Below are 20,663 nucleotides of genomic sequence, written 5' to 3'. Positions count from 1 at the left end.
TTTTGCCACATCCTTTCTTATGCCTCAACCACCACCACCACCACCCCCTCCCTTCCCGTCTCTCCTTTCCCTTCTTCCTCCTTTTTTGCTGCATTCTCTTCTTCCCTACCCCACCCCGGCTCTCTTTCCTCTCTCCCTTTTTCTTTCTGTCTCTCTCACCCCCCCACAACCCCCCCACCCCTCCTCCTCTTCCTCCACTCAGCTTCACTCCCCCTCCCTCTGCTTCTTTCTTCCTTATTCTTTCTCCCCCACGTCTGTCTCCCTCCCTCCCTCTCTCCTAACTGCTTTTCTCTCCTTTCTTTCTCCTTCTCTTTTCTTTTGTCACTCAATTTTTTTTTCTCCTGAATTTCTCAGACAGTATACTTCAGGCTGTCTCAATAGTTAATTAGTTTGAATCTAGAAATAATGGCAGCAAACTACACGGTCTCTGGAAAGTTAAAATTTTAGCATTTCTCAGACATTATCTGTCTGACTGTTTTGCTACTGACAGACACACCTCCACCCATAGTCTCTCAGAGTGTTTGTGCGTGTTGTGAAAGTGTGTACGTGCCTATGTGTGTAGCTGCTTACACACCTTTATATACATAAACATGTTTGTGTGTGTAAATTCATATATGTCGGTCTGCACGCACAGAGAGGAACTACTGACTTTATTTAATAATTGTTTGTGCTTTTGAGCACACACTTACAGAAAAAAAGGAAATGCAAAGTAGAAAGTGTGATCAAGAAAAGATAGAGCTTGTGTCTCTGTGTGCCTTAAAGAGAAATGTGTGTTGAAGGGTCATGCTAAATTGTATGTAGTGAGAAAGGGAGATAAGATGTGTGTGTGTGTGTGTGTTTGTAAGAGAAAAGAGGAGAGAAAGAGAAGTGAGATGGGAAGGAGAGGGTGGGAGGAAGAGAAAGAAATGGGGTGATGCTGTGTGTGAGTGTGTGTGTTTGTGTGCGCGCGTGTGTGTGTGTGGTGGGGTGGAGGGCTGGTGGAGGGGGGCAGGCACAGTCAGTTCTGATAACAGCAACAGTAGGAGGAGGATGAGCCGTGGGACCGCCCCACTCTCCCACAGATATAAATAGGAGGTGGATTTTTTTACTCCACTCATTTCTCCTGAAGGATGAGATCCCTGAAACACCTCAAACATCACTCCAGGAACAATGTGGTGAGTTGGAAACATAAAGATGCAAAGAGATGTGTTGCCATTAAGGATTGGGAGGGTGGTGGTGGTGGTGGTGCTGCTGCTGCTGCTGCTGCTTAGTTGTTTTACAGTTAAGTTGGTGAGGTATTTACACTCTTGTCTGTGCGTGAGTGTGAGGGGGAAGCCTGATTACTTTTCGCATTCATACGAGTACCGCAGTGGGAACATCTTCTAAAAAAGATAAGAGTTGTGTTTCTGTCTCTGCCGCACGTTTTCTGCTGCTGCTCTAATTGTTTGTCCTTAGGTGTCTTTCAGTTGCAACTTTAAATGTGAAAGTACGGACTCTTGCAATTACTACCCTACCTTCTCTGTCTCCTTGTCATTTGTCTTTTTCTCTTTCATTTTGTCAGCCTTTCATTTTGCTGTGCTTTTTTCTTCTCTCTCTAGCCCCCCCCCTCCTTCCCTCCCTCCTTCCCCTCTTTCTCTCTCACTCACTCACTCACTCACTCACTCACTCACTCACTCTGTCTTTCTGTCTCTCTCCGCCCCCCCCGCACACTCCCTCTCCCCACGCCCCCCCCCACTCCTTTTCCTTTCTCTCTTCCCTCCTCTCACATGCTCACTCAATCTCTCGTTCCCCTTCCCTCCCCTCCCTCTCCTCCCCTCTTTCTTTATCTTTCAGCCCCTCCATCTCATTTCTCTCTCCGTCTCCCTCCCTCCACTCCTCCCCCGCCCACAGCTCTTTCTCCTTCTCTCCATACCTCCCTCCCTCTCTTTTCTCTCACTCACACACACACACACACACACACACACACACACACACACACGCTTTCAAATACACACCCAGTCTCTTTCCTTTTCTTTCTCACAAACACACAGTCTGTCTCTGTCTGACTACTTTAAAAGCAGTAATTATAAATGACGTGGTTATCAGGGCATCCAGGTCTACTCCCCTCTCCCAACACACACACACACACATGCACATACACAGATACACACACACCTTTATTCCTGCAATATCACTATCTCCTCTTCCTTTTTCCCTTTTCACTCTTTTCTTTTCTCTTTGTATTCTGTCAGGAAAGGAAGCAGCTCTTGCTTGTAAGGCACAGAGTGAAGACTGGTGTGTAGTCTGAAAGGAAAGCAGGAGTGAAAGCTGCTCTCTATACATTTTCATACAAGTTAGATTCACCTGAAACCAGTGGCCTACAGTAGTCACTTCTCCTTTACCACAAGCGAGCCAGTTGGGTCATACCATAATTTTGTCCTCACAGTTTCACTGTTCCGCTTTCACAGGCAGCAGGGTAAACATGTGCATGTGGGTCTGAAACACTTCTGAACCATACAATTATGTTAGCAAGTCTTATGCATCGGTCTGGAATACAGAATGAGCTCGAAGCTCAATCGAATGTCTGTTATGGATATGAGACTGACTGCCGGCATACATCATCTTGTTAAGGAAGCCCAGTGTGGCAGGCATTATGAAGTCGGCTATGGCGAGAGTCTCTGAGTGCAGAGCTGAGACACTTTGCTCCTCATGAATGGGACAGATAGCTCCAGTGATGAGCCGACTTTGGTCAGCCAGGCTGCCCCGGGACCCCACAGGAAGTGCTGAGGACAGTCCACGGAAGTCAACTTCCTGGCTGGACCTGCATCCCTTGTTGTGTTCTTTATTATTCTAAAGCCTGTCAAGGAAGGAAGTGGGGTGCTAACACAGATCTGCCTTATCTTCTAAATCTAATGTTCTGCGGATTCAGAGCAAAGAAAAAAGGCGTAGTCCGAATGCGGCTTTCTCAAAGTTATCCAGAAAAACATGATCTCTCTCCTTGAGTCTTGGGAAAGACTGTATAGTTATAGTGTCTAGTGTCAATCTGGGGCTCTGAATTGTCAAAATTAAATAACATCACCATTTCAATATTACGTTCCCAAAAAGCTTTTGTTTGTATTAATAGGAACGTTACCAATATCTTGAGGCTACAATGGGGAAATGGGGTTATATGAGGAAACATTGTGAAAGGCTGGTTTTGTAACAACAGCATAATAAAAAAAAACCAAACACAGAGACATATTATTGCTTCTCCTTTTTTTGACTTATGTTGTATACTTTCTTCTAGGAGCAGGAGAGTAGCCGCTTGGTGCGAACCTACCCTAAGATGACTGAGGGCCAAGTGGATGTGGGTACACAGACCGAGCCTGTAGTGGTGCTATCGCTGGCTCAGGCGGCTGTACTTGGCCTCATCTCCCAGAATGAAATCTTTGGGGCCACCATTGCTCCTAATGGCTTTTACACAGGGGAGCCCAGAGAGTGCCCCCCTCCTCCACCTGATGCGATGGAGTATGAGTATGCTGACCAGCTGATAGGGGCTAACGGGGACTACCTCGCAGAGCCTGCTGGGGAGCCAGAGCCCCAGCCCCACTGCAGTGAAAGAAGAAGGCCCGGGCCCCGTGGGAGGACCAAAAGGCCCAGGAACGACGGAGAATTAGAGGGTCACCCACACAAAGCATCAAGTCCACAGGCGCAGGTTAAAGGTGAAAGACTTGACACTGATACCCCTCCATCCTGCATTCACATAAACAGCAGGCACAGTCCTGGCAAGTCAGAGGATCCAGTCACCCAACAAGAGTCTTTGAAAGAGGAGCATGCCTGTGGAAACTGTGCCTCATGTGCGAGAGATACATCCAGGTCACAGCCAGACAGACAACCAGAACAGGAACAAGAAGAGAGCACGGGTAGAGACAGAGAGAGGAAGGAAGAGGAGCTGGTGGTGGCGGAGGAAGAAGAGGAAGAGGCACTAAACCTCAAGACTAGTGGAGAGACTGGCAGTCCTCTTGAGAACCGCTATTATGAGTCCAATGAGGTGGCCTATGAGTCTGCTGACATGCCCCTGCCAGGGGAGTATGAGGAGAACGGCCAGGCCATGCTGTGGTCAGACCCAGAGGGTCTCGCCAGGAGAATGCAGATTGACCGGTTGGACATCAATGTACAGATAGATGAGTCTTACTGCGTAGATGTAGGAGAGGGTCTGAAACGCTGGAAGTGCCGCATGTGTGAGAAGTCATACACATCCAAATACAACCTTGTCACTCACATCCTAGGTCACAATGGAATTAAGCCCCATGAATGTCTTCACTGTGGAAAACTCTTCAAGCAGCCAAGCCACCTCCAGACTCACCTGCTGACCCACCAGGGTACGCGACCACACAAGTGCACTGTTTGTGAAAAGGCCTTCACGCAGACCAGCCACCTGAAGAGGCACATGCTACAGCATTCTGACGTCAAGCCGTACAGCTGCCGCTTCTGTGGCCGTGGCTTCGCCTACCCCAGTGAGTTGAGGACCCACGAGAACAAGCACGAGAACGGTCAGTGCCACGTCTGCACCCAGTGTGGTCTTGAGTTCCCAACCTATGCGCACCTGAAGCGCCACCTGACTAGCCATCAAGGCCCCACCACGTACCAATGCACAGAGTGCCACAAGTCATTTGCTTACCGCAGCCAGTTGCAGAACCACTTGATGAAGCACCAGAACGTGCGGCCCTACGTTTGCCCCGAGTGTGGCATGGAGTTTGTCCAGATCCACCACCTACGACAACATGCTCTCACTCACAAGGTACTGGCAGCGCACGCCCTCGCACTTAAGGTACTGAAACCCAGTGATGTGCCTTTGTCTACCAATTTATACGATCAAAGAGAAACCAAAACTGGTTAGGCTTCATGCAACAATACAACATCACTAAAACCTTTGTTTAAAAAGAAAAATTCTAAACATATAAAGAACCAAGGAAAAGAGGGACATAGTCTAGCCTCTTTTACTCAATGTCCTCTGTGTGAATCCTCATAGAAAAAAATGAAGGACATACTGTGCACTTGCATCAGTCTTTTTTTCCAAAACCAGTTGCTTTGTAAACATAGTCATCAAAGGCCCTAAGTTTTTTTTGTGTGTGGCTCAACCCCCCACTTGCATGTGTTTTGTATTGTATGACGTCCGTAGAGCAATTTCCCTTTGTCTCATGAATCATTCTGGTCTTTCTCTCCATTTCATTATAAAGTCTTTTTTATTATATAGAAAAAACTTTTTTTTTTCCAAGGCATTTGCTTAAGTTTAATATTAAACCAAAAGAAATAGTTTATTCTTTCCTTTGTTAGACTTTTTCCTCTCCATCTTTCAACACTTGGGGGGGCTAATGTAATCTACATGAGTTAGCCAAAATGCAAATGCTCAAAACACACAGGACATACTGAAGCACCTTGTATTTCCTCCCCATGACCCATTACTTACTTTCCTCTGAACCAACCCAAGTAATTAGAAGAGCTAAATAGTTTTTTTTTGTTTCCCCAGGGTATGAAGGAATTCAAGTGTGATGTCTGTGCCAGAGAGTTCACCCTGTCTGCCAACCTGAAGAGACACATGTTGATCCATGCCAGTGTGAGGCCCTTCCAATGCCACGTCTGCTTCAAGACCTTTGTCCAGAAGCAGACCCTTAAAACACACATGATCGTCCACCTGCCGGTCAAGCCTTTCAAATGCAAGGTGAGTGAAGCAATTGGACTTTAACATCAAGTCAGAACCGGGTTACATTGTGGGGATACTGGGATACTGACTAACTATTGAGCTCTTGCGATTTCAGGTGTGCGGAAAGTCGTTCAACAGAATGTACAACCTCCTCGGTCACATGCACCTCCATGCCGGCAGCAAACCCTTCAAGTGCCCTTACTGCACCAGCAAGTTCAACCTGAAGGGCAACCTCAGCCGACACATGAAGGTCAAACATGGCATCATGGACACCTCAATAGATGGACATGGTGAGTAGCTTTCTTGGCTGTCCTTAATGACACTCTCTGATTTGAAGTACAATGCTCTGATGGCATCTGAGTATGTTGATGAGTTATGTGTAGCAAATTTCCTGTTGGGACTTCTCACTGGGTTTCATGTCGCATTATTGTCACTCAGCCTGTCCCTAATGCACTTTGACTCAGCATGTACTGTAATCTAGTGGCCAAGTGTTTTGATGTTTCTCTGTCACTCCCTCCTTGTGTGTTTAGTAAATATAGAAGTGCCTGGATTAGACATGCCTCTCTCTATCAGCAGAGACTGATACTGAGACAGGGGAGGAGGGGCAGTCCACTGGCTGTCCTCAGTGAGGCCATGTGTCTTTTGGAGCTGTCAATGTGTGTGTTATTGAGGACAGTGTGGGATCACGTTGGTGTCTTTGTTTCCTTCTTCAGAACCCCCCCAAGACACAGAGGGCCAAGAAGACTACGAGGAGGAGAGCTTTGAATTCAGTGAGCGAGAAAACCGGGCAAACAACAACAACACACCAGACATTGCTAAACTATCTCAAATGGAGTATTACAGCACCTATGGGAAGGGCGCAGGGCGCTTCAGTACTGCATGAATTATTAAAATGACCCCAAATTGAATACAAGTGTGAACTGATGAAAATGGGATTTTTTTGCCCTTTATTATTTTGTTGTTGTTAAAGGCATTGTGTTTGGGTTGTTCTTCAAGGGCATGAAGAATCCCAGCAAACTGCACATTCATATGCACTGGAATCACTCATAATGCTACAAAATTTGGAAATGTATACTTTTTACCTAAGTACATATTTTTCACCTCTAAAAACACTGCAGATCTACTGAATACATATATTATATTTGAGAAAAAAAATAGGAGCATTTAGGTTTTAAAAAAAACAAAAAACATTAATAAATCTATATAAGAATGTATTTGTCAGTTGCTTAAAATAGGAACATCATCTGAGCCTAATTTGGAAAAGCACATATTTATCCACAAGCATAAAAGCATATGGTGATGTTATACTGCACTTACTCATTCAGACAATACTAGTCTCCCTCAGTCTGCTGGGGTAAACTAATGTGAAGGGTTAAAGAAAGAAATAAGTAGGCTATTACTCCCTTTTTTCTCTTGCCAAAGCTTTTCAAGTTACAGAGGTTAAAAATTCACTTTGCTGTGATAAATTAAATTTGAAGTATGAGAAATGACTGAAATTCCATTGGATTTGCAATCCGTGTTTTATTGTATATTATTGTACAGAATGTATCAGTCCTCTTGTATGTTGACTGGTACTGAATCAGTGCGTTGCACTGAGGACCACTGTGTCTACTTTTTAGTTTTCTGCATTAACAAGCATCACCTTGTATTGATCTCTAGTCTATGAATGTAATTGTTTCTGTGGAATGTTTTAAGATACTAATGAAAAGAAATTCAAAATACCCTTTTTTTAATGGTTAGGACCCTTAACCAAAGAATTGGATCAAATCCTGCAGCTACGGGCAACGTCAGTCTCTTCCTTGATGTTGTGTAGAGCTGGTACATTGGATTTCTTGGGGTCCAATCAAAGACCTCATGAAATTGCATTCAGGTTCCCCTCCCACCCATCTGTAGATCTCTTCAAAAGATTACCACAGAGAACAGACTGTGGTACAGCTTCTCTTTCAACAAATCTCACCATTTTCCCCAACCAGGCCTTCACGTCTGCAAAGACTGCAGCATTTTTCAAAAGCAATGCAAACCCTGCATTCACATTGCAGTTTTTTTTTTCTAAATGGATGAATCTCAACAAGAATTGTCCCAAAAAACTCGGACAGAAATATTAAGTGCCCCAGTGTGTCTGTGAGAGCGTGCCATCCATCATGCTGTACACTGGTCTCAAGTGATGAACGACAACCTCCCAACATGTGACAGGGCCATGGACCTCATGGAAAATGATTTGGGAAATGCTCAATATATTCAGTTTCCCAGTGCTTAGCTTTTCAAACTTGTAACCTGCAAACAAGGTATCCATTTGCAATGTTGATATAGTGCATTTATAATAAAAATGCTCTTTTTGTGCATTTCTCATCTTGTTTACTCGTCACTGTTTCAGTGATGATACAAAGGGGAAGATGTTCAGCTTCAATGGCTTCTGTATTAGACATTAGTGTGGAGATCATGTGGATAGAGATGTTATGTACAATGTTGTGTACCAGACAATACTGTAAATTAATAAATTTATTTACCTTTAAAAAAAAAAAAAAAGGTTGCACTTTCATTGTTTGTTCAAAACACAAAAATACTAATAAGTGAATCAAATAAGGGCTTTATTGGCAAATAGATTTGACACAGGTTCGAGTCCTGCCAGGCATTACACAGTACTGAATACAGTATTTCACATTACAAAAATAAAACCTTGCAAATATGAGGACAGATGTGAGGGAGGCATCAGGTGGAAGGATATCAACTGTTTAATAACCTAATAGAACACTATATAATCCTACAGACAGTACATTTTTCCTTCAGACAAAATGCAAGTGGATTTATTGACCTTTAAGTTAAAAATGAGGTACAAAAAAACAGAGGAGTGACATTGCCATCTCCAGGCCGACTTTATTCTTTCAAGTCCTTCACTTGCCGAGGGCTTTATCCAGATTTGTCTTGATGGCGTCAAGGAAGTCTGTAGTATTGACGTAGTGCTCGTTCAGCTTGACACTGAGGAGGCAAAAAAAGAGAGAACTGATCAGGAAATTCAGAACTACGCATTAGAAAACAAGACAATAAAACAGCAATAAACAGCAATTCAATTAGTAATAATGCAATTGTTAGGAATTAGTATTAATGCTGGTTAATAAAAGCCTAATTACTTAAATGGAACTACATAAAAAAAGACAGTATGACTAAGTATTGAATTATATTATCAAAAAAAGCTGTCCTCCTGTATTTATGCGTCTAGTTTCCAGAGAACGGCGCCTTCATCGACAAAAATAACATCCAATCATTGGTAGATGTATGGGCTGCATGTCTAACAGATGAAAAGCACTAAAAAGAAGAAAAAAAAAGATAAAGACAGGGCAGTTCAACTAATAAAAAATCTGGTTAAGACATCAGTCAGTGATGGAACAAGTTGGTGAACAAGACAGCACATACAGTACCTTCATCAGGGCTACCCAACCCTTAAGTAAGGGTTTAATAAAATGTTTTCAAAAAGTCTTTCATCTGTACCTCGATCTAGATGGATAATCATGAATACACGTGCAGCTTATTCTTCTGCATTTCAGTGCAAATCAGAAGGTCGGCAAAGATGCAATTTTAATATTTTGTGTTATTAAAAATTAAATTAATTAAAATTCCACATTTGGAATTTCCGCAAGAAAAAGTTTTTTTTCCTCGGACCATGGCTTCACATACCAAACTAACTCATATTGGCAGTATTTTTCTTTTCTGAGCTAATGAAAACAGCAACAGTAACAACACCACTATTTCTTTGGCACATGAATAAAACTTCTTAAACATGTTTAAAGATGAGGGCAGGGGTTTCATGCTTCTCACCTGCAACCTTGCATGCCGTCAGATTATAACCAGGGTGCACCCCATCTTATGCAAGTGTTTCAGACTGATGGCAGTTTTATCAAAGGGAATATTTTTGTCTAAAGTTAAAAAGGAAATTAGCCTGCAAAAGCGCTAATCATTATTCATTTTAGGTGCCATTATAGGCTTAATGTCCCAAAACAAAGATGCTGCATGGACTAAATGATACAGAATTCATCATAGGATTGCAACTGATGAGTATTTGTTTACTGATTAATAAACAAATTGTCTTCGAAAAATCTTTTGAATTATAAAATATCCGAAAAATGCTCATTACCATTTTTCAGAAGCCAATGTGACACCAGCAAATTTTCACTTTGTCTGACCAACAGTCCAAACACAAATATGTTCAAACTAGAGTTAGAGGCACATTCCCACAATTAGGAGGCTAAAAATGTGGTTTTGTTGTTTGGAATATAACACAAACAACAGTATCTAAGCTCAATTTGAATTATATTCCCCTATCAAATATTGAATTGACAATTACCATTAATTAAAGGGACAACGAGGAGTTTTGGAAAAGCGAAGCGTTTTCACACTACATTTATGAGCCTCCGCGCACACCGTAAAATTCTTTTGACCGGCGCAAGACGGACTCATGTTTTCATTCATCAATAATTAAAGTCAGAGGTTCAAAGAGGTTCACATACCGTCGTAGTTCCGACCATAAACGGCGATTCAGCTACGTTATTCTCATGACTCGTTGCGAAACTGAAAGTAAAGAAACGCTGGTCGGCTCGACCAGCATTTCCGCCACCACTAATAGTAACAAAATAACGATAGAGACAGATCGATATATTTATCGAAAATGGGCCCATTAACAAGTGTGGGTAGCGGAGATTCATCCACATTAACGTGAGACTTTTTTATAACCGATTAGAAACTCCTCGTTGTCCCTTTAAATTTTTTTTACTATTCCAACTCTTTATGTCCATTGCAACAGGAATCTCATCTCCACAATAGTTTCAACCATGCCTTTATTCTATTGTTTTTTTAAGTGTGTTGTTACATATGTACCAAGAATTTTCCACTCTTTATTTTTAGAGGTCCCTTGGGGCAAACCCTTCCTTACACCTTCAGACGCCTCCCAGGTAAAACATGGTCTGTTACGTAACCACACAATGCACCCAAGATATTTAAGTTGTTAGTTGATGTACTGATGGTGCCATTTAAACTAAAAATGTGAAGGATGTGCTTTCATGGACATGTTACACTGACACCATAGCACGTAGTTGAATCAGTGATTATCTGTAAACAAAACTACCCAACTATTATCATCTTTGTAAGTTATTCAACGGAGAGGGCAGTCAGAGCTACATGACTGCATTGTACAAATTAAAAAGCTTTAAATGGGAAAATAAACATACTTGGGAAGGCCGTGGATGCAGCCTGCGAGGTCCTTGGTCATGGTACCGCTCTCAACAGTCTCAACGCAAACTCTCTCCAGTGTCAGGGAAAACCTGCAGATGGGCAAAGACACAAACGAAAATATTTAGAAAACCCACATCTCATCCAAAGGTGAGCATCTTGACTATAAAACTGCACTTCTTACTTTATGAGGTCGGGATTTCCATCAAGTTTGCCACGATGCTCCAGGCCTCTAGTCCAGGCAAAAATGCTGGCAATGGGGTTGGTGCTGGTCGGCCTTCCCTAAAAGTACAGTCAAGGACAATGTTAGCTTTTTTTAGCTCATCACAAAGCCAATGTTCTTCCACATAATCTCAATTTTCTCCACATGATGGCAGTATAGCTCCACAGATTTACATTGTCTGTCTGCTACGCCATCACTTGGCCTCTCACATTTTCTGTTCTGTTACCCATCTTAGATGCTTTCCAATACAAGACAGACACAACTGATGGTTACTAACCTTCTGGTGCTCACGGTAGTGCCTGGTCACAGTGCCATGGGCAGCCTCAGCCTCAATAGTCTTGCCATCAGGGCACACGAGAACTGATGCCATCAGTCCCAGAGAGCCAAAACCTATAACAGGAAACACAAAATCCTGCTTTAGTGCAACCCACAACTGCTCAGAAGCTGGCAAGACCTTCAAACACATGTAGGTTTCAGTATTTTGTGGGAACATTACTTTCAAAAGAGGCAGAGCAGTTTTCCAAATATCTCACCCTGTGCAAGGATATCAGACTGAACATCTCCATCGTAGTTCTTGCAAGCCCACACAAAGGCTCCAGAGGACTTAAGCACTTGGGCAACCATATCATCAATAAGCCTGTGCTCATACCAGATCTTCAATTTGTCAAACTCAGGCTTGTAGTTCCTGTAGAAAACAAACACAGTAAACTATACCTACAGCCTTTCTGCTTTTCACAAAAAAAAAAGAAATCCATGGTGAAAAGATGGGTGTGATTTTCTGAATTACTGTAATAATGTGCTAAAACAAAATGCTACTAAGTGTCAAAAATATTAACAGGAATGATGTTGTGCATAAACTAATACGAGCAAAAAGGGGGGGCTCATCAAATCAAGAGGACACTCACTTTTCAAAGATATCCTGAAAGATGTCTTTAAATCTGCCATCGTAAGCTTTAAGAATGGTGTTCTTTGTGCTCATGTACAGGGGCCACTTCTTGCCAATAGCATACTGGAAGCAGCTGTGTGCAAAGCCTGTAATAGACTGTTGGAAACAAAATACAAACAGTTCATGACTGCTGTAGGTTTTTATCAGTAGCACAGAGGTTAACAACCTTCCTCTTGACAAATTCAGAGTAATACTATGACCTCTGGTGTTGTTAAATCAAACAGACCCGTTCTGACGGAAACCAAAACAGTAGCGAAGCAGGTTGAAAAAGGGAACCGTCTAGTGCAATTGCTGTGTTGATCTTTGAAAAAGCCTCAGGCAGAATTCAACAGCATTATCAGGCTACCTTAAAGTAAGAAAAGGTGAAAATAAAAATTAAGCTTTGGTATTGCCATCTCATGGTAATGAGGTTTAACTGCCAAAGTACCAAACTACAAACAAATGTGTGATTTAAAGAGATTTTACAGAATATTTTGAAAGCTTGTTGCTTTCAAAATGCAGAAAGGGTCCCACATGTGGTAGCATGCACCCGCATTTCTTTAACAAACAGATTGACAAGCATCTTACTCAAGTATGTGGGACTCTTTTGCTGAGGTGATAAAATGAAAGTGGTGTGGAGTTGTTTCTTAGTGTTAATGAATCCCATAAAACAACAATGATGAATTGATCCTTCTAACAAATGTACTGTGTAGCCAAATCCTGAACATCCTGACATAGATCATTTTACTTAGCCGGAGCGCCAGTACTGTCCATTACAAAACATCAATGAGCAACAGAGCTGTGCTGGGTCTGTGCGTGGTAACATGGGTAGAAAATTTATATCTATTGTTCACTTCATACATCACCCCGTTTTCATAAAGTGCACAAGGTTTATGGTAACAAATATCCCCAACATATGTGTTATTTGTTTACAATTTATTCTTGGCCATTTTATAAATCTAAAAAATAATAAAAATAAAAATAATGTAAAGATTCCTGAGCCATTAAAAAATGTTTCTATCTGCATGAGCAACAAAGAGAGCTGGGGTTGGGAGCCACAGACACAGTCACACTTTGAATACTACCCCACTTACACAGTAACACAATAACAACCATTTAGAGGAGGGTTTTTTAAAGTGTGGGAAGATGCCCTGACCATAAAAAAGGAACAACCAATTCCTATTTGCCTCATTGTGCCCTCAGTGTAGGTACTAAAAATCTATCCATTTTGCCACACGCATAGCCAAGTTTAGCTAACCAGATATTTACAGTCATTTTGTCTTGTTTATCTTCCCCTTAAACGGGCCCTCCGAACTTCTCTGCCATCCCCCGTGGGGAGGCGCACCTCTCATTGCATCCCCGGCTTGATTTAGTTAAGCATATGTTCACCTCATCTGTGTTGTACATGCCCATTCCACAGCCACCAGCAGGGAAGTCGTACACCTCCCATTCCTTGCCTGCGCTTCCATCAGTAGGTGAGAAGATAATCTTGAATTTGCCAGGCTGGTCGACAACAAAGTCTGTGGCTCTGTACTGTTGAACAGAGACATGAGGTTTAATTCGTTTAAAATAAATGAGCTGAATTGCTTCATTTTTTCCCAAACGTTTAGGAGACGCACCTGATCACCGAAGGCGTGCCTGCCAATGGTGATGGGCTGCGTCCAGCCTGGTACAAGACGGGGAATGTTCTTGCAGATGATTGGCTCACGGAAGACGGTGCCGCCCAGGATGTTCCTGATGGTTCCGTTAGGGCTCTTCCACATCTTCTTCAGGCCAAACTCTGCGGATAAAAAAAAACAAAAAAAAAACATAGGAATTATGTGCTGGTGGAACCAAGACAAGCATCATTTCATCCTGAGCTGCACTGCCAATCAAATGTTATTCTACATTATAACAACAGCTATGTAGGAAGCCTACCATAAATACAGCTGTTGCCAGTGTGCCCACAGGAGAAGGGCATTTGTGGGTTAAAACCCTTGGAACTAGAGTGGTAAGCAAGCTTGGGCATACTAGCATGATTTTGTTCTTTAATTAATCAGGGTCCAATTATCTTTTAATTTGATATATTTTCACGTAATTATTTTGCATCTGCTCTGATGTTCAACAGTTCAGACCACTCTAACTCAGCCTTTGTAATAAACACTTAGATCCTAATGGGACTCACACTTAGAGCTTTATTGAAGTTCAACCTGTTTAATTTACTGTCACTGTGCACACAGTGCTGGCATCTAACATAGAACAAATTAAAATTCATGTATGCCCCTATACCATCTTCCAAAACTTTGACAAGCTATGAATATTTGTTTTTCTGACAGCAGTTAAACGGTTGCCAGTCTAGACTATGCTGAAAGTTGAATAGTATAATCAACCTTCCACTCTGGCTTCATCGGGCGTGATGGTGGCACACTTGATCGCCACATTGTATTTCTTAGTGGCAAGGGCAGAGTCGATGGTGACCTGGTCATCAGTCTGGTCACGGTATGGTAGACCCAGGTCGTAATACTTCAGCTCCACATCAACGTTGGACAAGATGAGCTTAAAGACAACAAACAAAACAAATGTTAACAGAATTAGTCTTGATCCAGCTACTGTAGTACACCATTTTGCCATTTAGAAAATTACATTTTCCCGCTGAAGAATTGGAAAGAAAACATATGCAATGCATTATGGGATCATTAACAGGAAATACAAGTTATAGAGTGTCAGAAAGCATTCAGAGATTTTATCTCATGCCTCTCCACGTGTTCTTGCTAAGCCAACACACCATCTGCCCTCTCCGGGAGGCAATCAGCCAGTGACTGAATGAAACATCACAACAGCCCCTCCCCCGCAACATGCGTACATAATATTCCACATAACCCTCCCCTCACTACCACGTGCGAGTCTGTGATTTAAAAATAGAGCCAGCCAGTGTGGGCTATCCCTCCTCTGAGACACACACCAGTGTTTATGTGTTTGCCCCTCCACCCATGGATGCCACATTAATCACCTTTTCTTTGATGAACTCCCAGATGATCCTGGTCATCTCATCTCCGTCCATCTCCACCACCGGCTGGGCCACCTTGATGCGTTTGTCGGCATCTGTCAATCATACATATAGATGGGTTTGAGTATAACTGCATTTTCCATTCAAACCAAGATGCTTATAGTTATCTCAGAGGACAGGCAGAATTTTCTGTTTCCTGTTTCCTTTTGCCAGACAATCTGTGCCTCAGAAAGAAAACACAAAACAATTCACCTTAATCAATTCGCCTGCCTATTATCTTACCAAGAAGATACTATTTGCACCCAAGTGTCCATAACAACAGTGCAATTTTGAACATGAGCTGGGTAGCAAATTTGACTATTTACACTCTTAGATCACTTAAATGAGTCACATGTAGGTTTAGAAAAGGTTTTCTAATGCTGTTGCAAGGGCCATTTTATCCAAAACCAAGATTTATTCCTAGACGCGACCAGTAGATTTCTTACCTAAACATAACCCCAGTGAAAGCTCAACACAATAATAAAATTTAAAAAAATATCAACCAAAGTCACCCATGTCTAAAAATAAGTCAATATTTCAATACACACAGGAACCAAAATCCTTTGGGAAAAACATGTGCTTGATGCATTCATTCATCCCAACTTCCTCCTTATGAGGACTTTGAAGGTCTTTATACCCTGCTACTTGACTCCCTAAACAAATCTGTTAGATAAAAATGGTGTTAGGTACCTGATCTCATCATATATTTGGACCACTACTCAATGTATGGCCTTTATTAAGAGATGCACTGCAAGAATTTTCATTGTCCCATGAGCCCTTTAACAGAAAAGTAATAGCCAAATAGCTGCCATCGCCATGTGACCATTTTCAGCCAGGTTCAGCTAAGACACCTGGCCACTTCATTGTCAAAAAAAGTTTGACATTTTTGCTTGAGGCTAAACTGCTGCAAATAAGGTTTCTTATAAACTCAATTCAGAGTTTATTTGGAGTACAAGCTATGTTAATATCATAAGACCCATTTAACCAGTGTTAAATGGGTATTTATACCAAATACTGTTCTCTACCAAAAAAAAGCACTTTTTTGGTTACAGGAAAATATTGCACTGCCAAACATTTAAGTGCATGTGCCATAACCAAACCAAAATCTGCTAACTAGCTGCTTCATAGTGGGATTTGTTGCCAAAAACTCCACAGGATACCTTGGGACAACGAGGAGTTTTGGAAAAGCGAAGCGTTTCCACACTACATTTATGAGCCTCCGCGCGCACCGTGAAATTCTTTGACCGGCGCAAGACAGACTCATGTTTTCATTCATCAAGAATTAAAGTCAGAAGTTCGAGACGATCACATACCGTCGTAGTTCCGACCATAAACGGCGATTCGGCTGCGTTATTCTCATGACTCGCCACGAAACCGAAAGTAAAGAAAGCTGGTCGGCTCGACCAGCATCTCCGCCACCACTAATAATAACAAAATAACGATAGAGACAGAACGATATATTTATCGAAAATGGGCCCATTAACAAGTGTGGGTAGCGTAGATTCATCCACATTAACGTGAGACTTTTTTATAACCAAATAGAAACTCCTCGTTGTCCCTTTAAATCCTTTTAAATCCTAATTGTAGGTTACATCTGGTAAATCCACAAATACCATTTTCCAAGGTCTATTGTTATCTTTGCCAAGATGATTGATTTTACTCTAATGTACTCCACCTCTTTACTCCAAAAAACATAAAATACCAGTTACAAGGGGGGCTCAAACATTATTTCATGTCGAAAACATAAATAATATTCATAAGTGTTTCTACACTATTTAACAATAATAAGTAAGCTTTGCCATGGTTGACTGTTAAGAGTGATCACTTAACTTCTTTTCTTTCCTACTGCAGCAAGGTAAATTGCTAATCATATCAACTCTCACTCTGCTCAGAGTGCGAGTGTCCTGCCAGCAGGATCATTTTGGTGAATAGAAAAGTACAGGGGGAGGTGCTGGGGATCAAGTGACTCTCAAATTTCTCTGCCAAGTTAATGCTCCCCCACTGCTACTAATGCCTTCCCACAGTACTGAAAGTGAAAATTAGGTGTCCGGTTTTCCTTAAAGTCAAAGACATGAATTAAAAATCTGAAATCCACATGGGTTTATAAAGACTTTTGACCTAGTTGGGATTACAAAGCCTTGGTGGCACCTGTCAAAACAGCTCGTGCTCTGTTCCCATGCTCTAAACATGACACACGAGCCCTGCACACCACAGATACTGTGACCATGAGGAACTGAAAATAACCTCATTGCAAAGAGTAAATAGTGACCTTTATATTACAGTTGTGTTAGGCAATTGCATAAAGCAGTTAAAGACATAAAAAACCTGTCATCTCAGCAATACTGGTCAGAGTGAAACTCAACAGATACTATTGGAGCCGCATTGAGACAATGTGTCATTTAGGTACAGCAGAACATGTGTGAGAGAAAACTATGACAATGATTCAGATTGTAGATTGTGTCAGATTTTTTTTTACCCTTTTCCTCTGATTTCTAGTTTCCATTCCCTGTGGAGTAAATTCACTCATCTCAAGGTCCCCAATTTCACATTATTTTGAGATTCTATCTTTAGTGGTGAAATGGTGAATGAAGAACTGAAAATGAACGTAAACTATTTTCATAATTGGGTCATGATGACATCATGGATAATGCATAATGTCTCATTCATATACTCTGAATGTGTTACAACAGGCCTCTAACACAGTATAGAGGGGAGCGCAGGAGGGAGCCGAGTAGGTTATGTAACTTTGGAGCGTATCAACAAATGCTTGGACGCTGAAGGGCGAACTGAGCTGAAACAAAGTCATGTGGGCCTTCCTGCTGGATCATTTGCACATGCTCAGGGGATATGTCTGGAAGATTTTTTTTCCCCTTATTGCACTGAAGCTTGAGACAAAGATAGACAGAAGGATAAATAGGCAACAGGTCATGTATTATGTAGTTCATATCACTACAATTCAAAGGCTAGTAGGAGTCCTTTGACAACAACGTTCACAATTAAAGACAAAATACTCGACTAGTGCAAAAAGGAAAACACAGACATGCAATACTTTTATTCTATAGACCTAATGTTGCCTCAATTTGAGTATTAAATGTTTAGGTTCAGTGGTCATAAACACATTTTGCACCCTAGCCCAAGTACAAACACTCTTGAAATCAATTGCTTATGTAAGAATCTACTTGCATAGAATAATTTCAAGCGATTGTGGTCTAAAGCAAACACTGAACATGTCTGACGAAATAATAAGTAAACCAGATTAACAATTTGACCTGCCATTTAGTGCCAATTTTCAGTATTTAGCCATTTTTAAATACCCTCACTGGGTTTTTACAATCAATTTTAAGTATAGCTGTGTTGAAGAATATGCTGGAGGTCTGCATGTGCTCAACTGTATGTGCACCACATTCATTGCAAGTAGACAAAGGTAGTCTAAAACGATGTGTGCCATGGCAAGATGACCTGAATAACCTCTGGCTATACGTCCTCTATGGTTAACTTTCAACTCAGACAGGAAAGCGCTAAATACTTTCTGTTTTAACACCTGGTCAAGAAAAGGCATTCACAAGATCAACAAAGTGACTAAAACTAAGTGGAGACATTTGTGAGAACTAGTTGATAAACTACTTAACTGAAGACAAAAAAATACAAGCTTTGGGAAGTTTATAGACTAAAGTTGGGGACTGACCGGAACATTAAACTTTTCCTCTCTGTAAAATCCACAGCCAAGAAACAGCATGTTGGCCAATTTTACAAGCAGGTTTAAAAAAGGCATGTAATTGCAGCACAGTGCTACTGGCAAAGATAGTGCAACTCCTGACTGCAATAAAAGGGGGCAATCAACTTGGTCAATCTTCTGTCAGCATTAAAATCATTTAGTCTGACAGACTGGACTAGAATTTGTATCCTACATAATTCTGAATGAAACACTCAAAATATTGTGACAATACTGCCAGAGGTTAACGTTTTACTACATTTCACATCTATTGCAAGCATCTGTAGGATTTTTATTTTACTGGCATTTAAGAGCATGAGTTGTTTTAAATCTCCGAGACACTCATGTTGGTGTAAACTATGCAATTATCATGCAGGTACCGTTTAAAGCTCAAAATGACATGTTGATTCAATCACACCATGAACCAAAGTGCCCTTCAACTGACCCACTGCTGTATCAACGCTAACTGGTTGGGCTGGTATGCTTTGCATAGACAATGTCAGAGCTTCAATGTGCAAATTTCTGCTGAATGTATTTTGACAAATGTTTGCACAGATCACGTGATAAATCTGGATCAGTGCTACACATAGCTCACAGAAAAAAAGCAGATTTAGGTTGGTCTCCTGAGTCCTGGCTTTGGTTTAGTAAGAAAACCGGGTAAAAGTTTGTAAACATTTAAAGCAATTAAACAAACAAGCCACACACAGCGGTTTACGGTTAATTGCTACAGCCAAATGTGGTAAAACTGTGCAGCTCTTTGCAGTTGCCGGGATGTAGCCCAGATGGAAAATATTATGTAGGACAGTTGGAGCACCGGCAGCCATTGCTCTCTATAGTGGAGGCTCGTATGCTGAGCCTGCCTGACCTTGGCGAAAGTTTGTCCAAGACTTCTATCAACAACCAAGAGGTCGAGAAGCAGTGCATCATAATTGACAGTAAAGGCTCGTCTGAATTGATTTTGCACGATAGATCAAGTATGTTTAGCCACAGTTTAGAGCGATGACATTTCCGCACAAACAAGCATAAAAAACGGGAACATTAATTTGATTCATTCGCTGCCTCTTTCTCTATGCAAAGCTAATTTATTTCTCCTTGATTTATGCGCCTCTTATCAAGGAATAACGGGACGTAAACATGCCCGGTCACACTTTGTGTGGTCTGTGGGCTTTTATTCAGGCAATGCTTCATTCATTTTTTTTTGTGACCACGTACGTGTCTTGACTTTTCCACCAACTGTTCCTCAAAGTTTGGATCGAGGAGACGCAGACAAAGACAAAGACTGCTCTCCCCTGCTTCGTCGTTTCGAGCCTGTGTCTCTTGTCTAGTAACAACAATCTGTCCTCGTCGACCGTGCACACAACCACCACCACCACCACCACCACCATAAACACACCGGGTGAAGCGTTTAAGAGCATCGTTGCCTCCGAGGTCACAAAGCCAATAAGGCTATTAACAGCATCCCGGCGGGCTAGCAGCGCCCAGGTCGGCTAGCAGCGCTGCTATCTGCTAGCCCGACGCCACCGGCTCCTAACGGTCGGTTGGTTTCGACAGTGCGCAGCTGATATCACATTTAGTTTTAAGGACATTATGCGACCAGAGCCGCATTAAAAAAAAGCGCCATTTTAACACGAAGAAGGCGGCATTAACAGTCAAGCATCATGATGCTGAGGATTAGCGCTGTTATCTCTCGCTTTCCCTTTCTTTCTTTCCTTCTTTCACTGCACACTCACAGTTCCTTTGTTGCAAAGTCTGGCAGTTTGCAGCCGGAGCGAGCACGGCGGGGTTTCTGGAGAAAGCAGCTCCAGCAGACCTGGAGAGGGTGCTAAGGACTTTCAAATATCCAGCCATGTCTCCGCAGCCGAAGTCACTTTGCGGTCCAAACACTCGACGAAACTCAGAGAAGAGAGAGGGCAAGGC

The 20,663-nt window shown here is 41.9% G+C and overlaps 2 protein-coding genes across 3 annotated transcripts; one reads left to right on the top strand and one right to left on the bottom strand.

Annotated features, from left to right (window-relative positions):
* Positions 1–846: 846 nt before the first annotated feature.
* znf710a (zinc finger protein 710a) lies at positions 847–8,167 on the top strand. Of its 2 annotated transcripts, none has more exons than XM_085779183.1 (5): positions 847–1,154; positions 3,245–4,768; positions 5,468–5,659; positions 5,757–5,931; positions 6,355–8,167. In XM_085779183.1, exons 1-5 carry the CDS (start codon positions 1,110–1,112, stop codon positions 6,522–6,524), a joined length of 2,106 nt encoding a protein of 701 aa, XP_085635309.1. In that variant the 5' UTR covers positions 847–1,109; the 3' UTR covers positions 6,525–8,167. The 2 variants fall into 2 exon arrangements, with proteins under 2 accessions (XP_085635309.1, XP_085635310.1); XM_085779184.1 differs by having other exon boundaries at positions 1,004–1,154; positions 3,245–4,738.
* A 45-nt stretch (positions 8,168–8,212) lies between these two features.
* idh2 (isocitrate dehydrogenase (NADP(+)) 2) lies at positions 8,213–20,658 on the bottom strand. Its single transcript, XM_085779185.1, has 11 exons — positions 20,477–20,658; positions 14,999–15,090; positions 14,379–14,544; positions 13,629–13,789; positions 13,399–13,542; positions 11,990–12,126; positions 11,618–11,769; positions 11,362–11,474; positions 11,046–11,143; positions 10,861–10,953; positions 8,213–8,617 (listed from the first exon to the last, which is right to left on the bottom strand). The coding sequence occupies exons 1-11, from the start codon at positions 20,592–20,594 to the stop codon at positions 8,533–8,535; spliced, it is 1,359 nt and encodes a 452-aa protein (XP_085635311.1). The 5' UTR covers positions 20,595–20,658; the 3' UTR covers positions 8,213–8,532.
* Between the last annotated feature and the right edge of the window lie 5 nt (positions 20,659–20,663).

The sequence above is a fragment of the Trachurus japonicus genome, chromosome 6, assembly GCF_045865225.1.
Source record: "Trachurus japonicus isolate A0001 chromosome 6, Traja_1.0".
Lineage (NCBI taxonomy): Eukaryota > Metazoa > Chordata > Actinopteri > Carangiformes > Carangidae > Trachurus > Trachurus japonicus.
This window is presented reverse-complemented; position numbering and strand designations above follow the sequence as displayed.

Coding starts and splice junctions, on each gene's coding strand:
- znf710a (XM_085779183.1), top strand. CDS start 1,110: ATGAGATCCCTGAAACACCTCAAACATCACTCCAGGAACAATGTG. Junction 5,660..5,756: donor TCAAGCCTTTCAAATGCAAG/GTGAGTGAAGCA, acceptor TTGCGATTTCAG/GTGTGCGGAAAGTCGTTCAA. Junction 5,932..6,354: donor CACCTCAATAGATGGACATG/GTGAGTAGCTTT, acceptor TTCCTTCTTCAG/AACCCCCCCAAGACACAGAG.
- idh2 (XM_085779185.1), bottom strand. CDS start 20,594: ATGGCTGGATATTTGAAAGTCCTTAGCACCCTCTCCAGGTCTGCTGGA. Junction 13,543..13,628: donor GGCACGCCTTCGGTGATCAG/GTGCGTCTCCTA, acceptor TCTGTTCAACAG/TACAGAGCCACAGACTTTGT. Junction 11,770..11,989: donor TTTCAGGATATCTTTGAAAA/GTGAGTGTCCTC, acceptor TGTTTTCTACAG/GAACTACAAGCCTGAGTTTG.